Source organism: Vombatus ursinus, unplaced genomic scaffold (assembly GCF_900497805.2).
Source record: "Vombatus ursinus unplaced genomic scaffold, bare-nosed wombat genome assembly UNPS02014813.1, whole genome shotgun sequence".
Taxonomy (NCBI): Eukaryota; Metazoa; Chordata; class Mammalia; order Diprotodontia; family Vombatidae; genus Vombatus; species Vombatus ursinus.
The window spans coordinates 13,759,894-13,767,924 of NW_020954591.1; the positions used below are offsets into that span (position 1 = coordinate 13,759,894).

The following is an 8,031-nucleotide window of genomic DNA, read 5'->3' on the forward strand; positions in this document are numbered from 1 at the left end:
TAGTTGATGCTGGGTTTTTTTGCGTCACTATTGTAACTCCATTATCCTTCAAAATAAAAGCCCTTACTTTAAAAAATAAGTATAGTCAAACAAAACAAATTGACATATTGTCTGTATCTGAAAACAAATGGCTCATTCTCTGTCCCTAGTTCATCTATCCTCTGTTGAGAGATGGAAAGCATGTACTTCATCTTCAGTCTTCCAGAGTTGTGATTAGTCATTCCATTGACCCAGAGGTCTTAAAGCTATCAAAGTTGTTTTCTTTACATTATTGTAGTAATTATATGAATTCTTCTGGTTCTGCTTACTACACTATGCATCAGTTCATAAAGTCTTCCTAGGTTTCTTAGAATCTTTCCCTTTCATTTCTTGTAGTGTAATAGTACTCCATTATATTTATTTTTCATAATTTTTCTAGCCATTTCCTAATTGGTAAATACTCATTTCTTTTCTAGTTCTTTACCGCAGTAAAATTGGTTGTTGTAAATATTTTTGATACAATGGATCCATTCCATTTCTTTGATCTCTTTGGAATATGTACCTACTAGTAGAATGTCTGGGACAAAAGGTATTCACATTTAGTCACTTCGGAGGTATAGTTTCAGAGTGCTTTCTAGAATGGCAGGACCAATTCACAGCCCTACCAACTTTGGCCCTCAAATTTCTATAATTATATAATGTTTAACACTTGCATAAAACTTTTCAAAGTTTTTCCACATGTAATTTTTTGCTCTTATACATTATCCATTCATATGGATACATAAATTATTGGTTTATTATAAAGGCGTTTGCATAAAATAATGTACTGTATCCATTTTTCAGAAATTTGATACTTTGATACAGAGTCAAAATAACAAGGAATGAAATTTAATAAAAAATATAAAAGGAACTTTTCTAAATGATGCCTTGAGTTCAAAAAAATTTAATCAGTTTCACTTTTTTGTTTAATTAAAGATTGAGCAGGACACATTGAAAATTGTATGGGATTATTTTAAAGTAATTGTCTGGGTATTGATTTTATGATAATGGTCATTAAGGCAGATTTTACTTATTAATTTAATTAAAAACTTTTTTAAAAGTATAGATAAGAAGTTAAAAGTATATTTTGTAAGATTAAGTAATTCTGTCCAGGCCTTTAGATTCACTTCATTTGTGGATGAAATTAAGCCAGGCAAACAGATGAGATGCTGAATACCTTCTCAAAGGTTTTTGATATTTGAAGTACACCATAACAAAGCTGTGCACTCCACTATTTTAAAGTCACACCCTCTAATTAAATACTCCACCCCCCCCAGTGTTACTTAAAAATTACAAACATTTTTCTGTGAACACTTTAAACGTTGTTGAGCTTTTTACTTTTATGAAAACAACACATGTAGCATTTTCAGTAGTTATCATGTCAGTAGGTTTATGCAAATCGACATAGTACAATCAAAATAAGGAGCAGTTCATGGAATGTCACACTGTGTTTAGACCTCAGTATTGTACCATAATACCTTCCTCACATGTAAGAACCAGGGAAACATTTATCTGTGATACAGTTTGGTCTTTGGAAATTAACTCTGAATCCATAAAAGGAGTCTCAGGGAACATCTATTTAAATGAGGAGAGTGATTCCCGTATAAATAACTTCCTTTGTCATAGACTTAGGAGCTTCAGCCCTTCATTTCATATTAGTTTCTAAAACTAGCTTTTGGACAACATTCTTTAAATCAGATGTATTCCTATAAAAAAGCTGTCTAATTGCTAACCTTTGACTTTTTGTACCTTCCTAGCCCCTTCCCACCACCTCTTCCTTCTCAGCCTTCTGTTCCTTATTCTTTCTATTTGCTCATTTTGTCCTTTTCATTTTGTAGCTTTTACTTTTAATTCCTCTATTTAAAATGTTTGAAGATTTTTAACCTGTATCTGTACCTGGAATGTTAGAGAATTTAACAATTGAAACCTCTAGAAGTAGAGAAAATGGACCTATCAAAAACCTGATTTTTTTTCTTTTAATAGATACTTTTCTTTGTAATGAAAATTTTAAAAGGTAATACTACTACTACTTATACAATAAGGTTCTGCTATAGGCTATTCTCTTACCTAACACTATTCTCTCAACAGACATGTCCAGGGTATATAGTCATATAGGAGAAATATGCATGTTTTACATACATACACGTGTAGTAATACTTTTGGCAAACGTGGAAAGTTTGTAACTTGAAGGAATTCCACAGGACCTACCTGCCAGTTTAGAATTTAGGTTAATCCAGGCTTCTAAATTTACTTAAAGGAATATACACATATATCTTAATGATAGTAAGAATGTATACTTAAGTGCCACTAATAGTATAGTATAATTGTTTATTCGGAAGTCTGATAATTTGGAATTTAGATTTCAATCCTTGGATGCAGCATCTTTTATTTTCTTTTGTATCATACTTGGTCTTTGCCTAGAAAGAAAAAAATAGCAAGGACCTGAATCAGGGGCCCATGTAAAAATCCAGTTAATTTTCATTCAGATCCACTTACTATTTTGTTCTACCACTCCTCTTTATTTGGGTCTAGTGCAGGGGTGGGGAACCTGTGGCCTTGAGGGCCTTCTAGGTCCTTGGATATGTCCTTTTGACTGAGTCCAAGTTTTACAGAACAAATCCTTTTATTAAGGGAATTTGTTCTGTGAAGTTTAGAGTTAGTCAAAAGGTTGCGCTTGAGGACCTAAGATGGCCATATGTGGCCTCAAGGCTGCAGGTTCCCCACCCCTGGTCTAGTGTAATTCTTCATTTATCTTTTAGTTAAGTGAAAACCAATGGGCTAGTGATTTAATATTTGTATCATTTTCCCCTTGTATGTCACCTGAAAGCAAAAGTAAAATATGTACATTTGAAATGTTTTCTAGAATTCTGTTCTAGCTCAAATAAACCAAATCTATTTCATTTTCCCCCTGATTTCAAGAAAATAGATTCTATATCTTCCATTTGCTCATTCCTTTCTGGAAGATTTTATCTTTAGTAAGTGATATAAGAGAATTTTGCTATGAAAAGTTTTTGAAATTAGCCTATTAAAACAAAAAGCAATTAAATAATAGGTATAACAGCACAATTATATATAAAGTAACTGTTCTAGGAGGTACTTCTTTAAAGCACTTCTTAAAGAAATCATTTAATTTTGTAACTGAATAGCCTAGGAATTAAATCAGCTTGACAATGTGTTATCAGAAGAAATAGGTAAGGGTTATGTGATGTGCTTTCATATCCCCTATTCTATAGCCTGAAATTTAGAGACCAAAAACTTGAAATTAAGTGTCACAGCACAATATAAATGCCCTCTATTTCTCTCTTTTATAGTGGTCCTAATCGAGGCCATTACATTGCAATAGTTAAGAGTCACGATTTTTGGTTATTGTTTGATGATGACATTGTAGAGGTAAGTAGTTTTTTCCTTTCATTTTTCTATTTTCTTTTAAATTCCATAATGTGTAGTCTTTCTTTTGTGAATGCCATACCTCTTTTCCCTTACTTGATATTCTGTAACCTATGTGTGACATGTTAAATCCTATATAAGTGTCTGATTTCATCTCAGAACTCTCATATTGTCATCTTTTCAATATTTTGTATTGAGTAGTTTCATTAGCTGTTTCTTTAGTACTTTAAGTGGAATAATAGAGGATATAGGATTTTATTTTTTAAAGGAGAGAACTAAATTGTTCCATTTAAAATTGAAGAAATTATGTTGTATTTGTGAAAAAGAAAAACATCATTTATATGTTTCTTACCATTTTTGCATTGTGTCGTGCAGAAAATAGATGCACAAGCTATTGAAGAATTCTACGGGTTGACATCAGACATCTCAAAGAACTCCGAGTCTGGTTACATCCTCTTCTATCAGTCTCGGGACTGAATGGGAACTGTGGTGAAGAAATACTTTCTGCCTCATTTCTTTGGTTATTTTGGAAAGGATCAAGCACTGATTTTTCAAGAAAAGTGAAATGCAGGGAGCTCAGGGGGCAGTAGTGCAATTTGCACACAACACGCAAAGACTATGGATTAACAAGCCCTTCATATCATGGTAGTTGATTTATTTGCTCAGGTATCATGCTGTCTGTACAGTTCCATGCGAGAATAATTTGAAATCAGAGATACCAGCTTCTCTTGTCAGAGTAGCCTTCCAGTAATTGATGTGCATATTTTCTTTGTTGTTTGCACCCATAAATTTGAAAGCCTTTGGGGTGCATTAGAAAGAATAGGAACCTGTGCTAGATTGTATTGATTATTTAAGAAGAAGACACTGAATACACTGCATAAATTGGCTTATGTTCAGTTTGGAGAGCATATTTTGTGGTTTTTCGTGAGTAAACCTGAAATATTCTTGGGCCCAACACTTGTAGTTGCCTTCCTGACATGCTAGACTAACATGATGAACTCCAGTGTCAGGGAGGCAAGTATGTTTTGCTTCTCTGAAGAAGCTTCTAATAATATACAGTATATGTATATGTAGGGAACAATTGGTCAAGGATGGCTTTTTGCTTCCCCAAGGGGAAAGACTGGCTCTGTAATTATAGTTTATTCTTATTTATTTGACTTATTGTATCTGCTAGAGTCTAAGTATTGTATGAATTGTCAATGATTCTATCAACAAGTTTTAAGGATGCTTCTGTTAGCTTTAGTCAGTTATACCCTTTTAAGTGTTTAATTTTCTATTTTGAAGGATAAATTTAAATTCTATTTAAAATCAGTTAGGATATCTTAAGAAAAATTCTATGAGAGGAGGTAATTTTTCTTTTCCAGGAGTAACTGGTATCTCTGTCTAAATAGTTTTTTCTGTCATTTTAATTTCTAAATCATGTATTGTATTCAACTTGGATGAAATAAAAAAGCTCTGAAATTTTTCTTACACCTGTTGGAATGGTAAAAGAAATGTGTACCATAAAGAGATGCTGGTGCAGTGGTGATATGTTATTCTTTATAGTCCTTAAATATACTAACTGTTCACATTGAGGATTTGCTTGGAAAACCTGACATTACTTATTACGATAATTTCAGAATGTCACATTTCTTTCCTTATGAAATGATCCACTCACTCTTTAGCAGCCTGGATGATTAGCTGAGTGTACACCCTTTCAATATTAAATTTTCTTGAATAGTCTAGGAATCCAAAAAGACAAAGCCAGCATTTTTGCAGTTTTGCAAATAATACTGGAAAAAATTTTCAGAAATTAAATTTTTTGTTTGTATAAGATTTTCTGTTTTGGATTTTAAAAAATAACTTTAGACACTATTTGAATCATGGCAGCACCAGGTAATGTGTAGTGTAAAATATATGTAAACTATTGCCATTGACACTTTTCTTTGCATCATTATGTTGTCTGACAGTGGCTGAATGTAACTTAACAGAAAAATAATTGAATATATATTCCAAATAATAGCAATCAGGCTTTGAATGTTCTTTGTCACCCCTATTCAGAGAGTAATTTGTTTTTGCTTTACTGTAATTTTCTAAAGTTATTTTATTAATACTGTTAAAATATGGGAAAAAAAAGAATGTTTTCTTCGCTGCTATTATTAGCATTTACTTTTAGCTCAGGAAAAGACTTCACCTATTCGTTCAGCTGAACAGATCTTTAACAGGGTCACTTAACTAATTGGGCTGTTTAAACCAATGTGCAGGAAGAAAGTAGAGCTGTATTTTAACAAATTGCTTTTGAAGATGCAAAGTTTCTAAAGCCTTACCTTGGCTAGAATTTTTTTGTACAAATTGTACATAGCCTGCCTAACCTACCAGCATTGCAGAGAGAATAAAAAAAGAAAAGAAAGAAAAACCAAGCACGTGAAAGAAAGTCATGAAAATGGAAGTAAATGAGATTTTTATTATAAGGGCTTATACCAAATTATCTTGGAATTTAGAGCTGTGTTTCTACAGCTCTCTCTGTACAGGGGAAAGGAAGAAAGTGAAGGCTGAATCATCTTATTTCATGGGTCAAGCCACAGTATGTGTCAGAAAGAAAGAAGTCCTTTGCATAATATCATGTTACTTGCAAACTAATAAATGTTTGTTTTTACATTTTACATTTAAAGTGTATTAAAAGCCAAGGTTATATTTCATACTTTAGCAAGTTACAGCATTTTTTTTTTATTTCAGTGATAGTCACACAATTTTTTCTCCGTTTCTTCACAACATCTACGCTATATTTCATAAAATGATTTGTGGGGGTAGGGATTGGGGGAGTGATAGTTCTAAATTTACTTTTTACTTCTAATGCAACTGAAGCTAAGTGAAAAGTCAAAGTTGATGTCAGAAACTATAGTTTATTTTTTAAACTGTTGGGGTGGGGAAGAAAGGAATATAATATAGTAAGCAAGAAAAATGACCAATATAGAAAGCATTATAAAGTTGTCTGGTTGATTGTGATTAAGATAAGAATGGGAAAGATTGTCTTAAGTTGTAAATGGTGGCTGATTGCTGTATAACTATGTAAATGTTCAGTGGGATAGCAGTCCCATATTTTGTATATTGGAGCAAAATTTCTATGAAGTATCTTCTTTAAAGGGTGAGTATCCTATATGAAGTCCTACTCTTGAGTCACATGGCCTCTGTCTTATAAATCTTGTGTTTAGAAGATGACTAGAGACAGTAGCTGTGAGCTTGGGAGAAAGGGACATGGGAGCTATATGTATATGGGCCTCATTGCCTCTGGCCATCAGTTTGTTTTTTATGACCTTGATGGCAGCAGTACAAAGACCTCACTTTCATAATGTACTACTCCTGATACTTTGTTTAATGACACTTTTTGTGAAAGACTTCATGAGGCAATTCAAATAGAATATTGGGCTGGGAGCTGGGAAATAGATTCTGAATCATCCTGCTCTTCAGTAAATTAATTGTGTGACCTTGGGCAAGTCACTTAACCTCTCTGTGCTTCACTCTCCCTGTCTGTAAAATGGGAGCAATACCTACCCCCCATTTACCTACCTCACAGGGTTGTTGTGGGGATTAATTAGATATAATGTCTGTAAAACATTTGAGCTCCTCGGGGAACGGCTCAATATAAATACAAAATAATCTATTAAAGTTGGTTTATTTGTGCTGGGGGGGTTTTTAAGTGTTTTTTTGTCTTTTACTTCAGTAATTTTATGAGAATTTGGAATAGACACTAAGGAGAATAAAAATATTTTTCTGTAAAGCCAGGTCAATGGTAAAGCAGTGGTATTCAACAAACACATTAAGTGTCTTCTTGGCTCTCTAGGACAAATACAAGTAGGTACTTTCATAAGACATTACAATAATGTCCAGTAGAATTTTTCCAGGAATTATTAGCCCATGTGTAAAATAGTAAACAAATGAATATATCCATGTGAGATACATATCTAAGCTAGCCACATGTTAGGTAAAACTAATCTTTCTATCCCTTAGTGGACTCATCTATAAGGCATGGATGATTATATTTAATCTGCCTATCTCTGTGGTAGGACTTCTTATCTTGGGATTCACATATATAGATGGTTTTCTGGAGGGGTCTGTGAACTTGGGTGTGAAAAAAATTACATCTTTATCTGTACTAATCTTTAACTGAAGTTTAGGATTTCCTTCAATTATGAATGTATCACCAAACATTATTCTGAGAAGTGGTCTATAGTTTTTACTGAACTGCCAAAGGGGTTTGTCCATGACCCAAAATAGATTAGAAATTTTCTCACTCTGTATGATTATCTACTCATCATGCTAGCTTAGGTTACCCTAACACTCTTTAAGTCAATGACAGTTGATCAGCATTCATTTCCCTGTTGCCCCACTTGAAGGGATCAGCAATTATTCAGATTCTATGTTTTGTAAATGACACATTGTACTAATTTTGGGGGGAAGGGGGAATCAAAAATTTATTAATGGAGAGAAAAGACTATTGTGTTTGCTTTGTATAAATGTTTTAGTCACAGAAACGGAAAAACAAATGGAAACAATATCTTCGAAGTATAAATTTAGAATACATTGGTAAGAAACATTTTTCTATAGGAAAAATTAAAAGCTTTGAATCTTCAGATCTTCGGAATCTAA

At 33.0% G+C, this 8,031-nt stretch overlaps 1 protein-coding gene across 1 annotated transcript in view; it reads left to right on the forward strand.

Annotated features, from left to right (window-relative positions):
* USP12 (ubiquitin specific peptidase 12) overlaps window positions 1–7,166 on the forward strand; it is a 125,259-nt gene extending 118,093 nt beyond the window's left edge. Inside the window, exons 8-9 of the mRNA XM_027835122.1 lie at window positions 3,330–3,408; window positions 3,781–7,166. Of these exons, the coding sequence (XP_027690923.1) occupies window positions 3,330–3,408; window positions 3,781–3,882 (181 nt within the window). The 3' untranslated portion in view covers window positions 3,883–7,166. The remainder of the gene's footprint in view (window positions 1–3,329; window positions 3,409–3,780) is intronic.
* The last annotated feature ends 865 nt before the right edge of the window (window positions 7,167–8,031 follow it).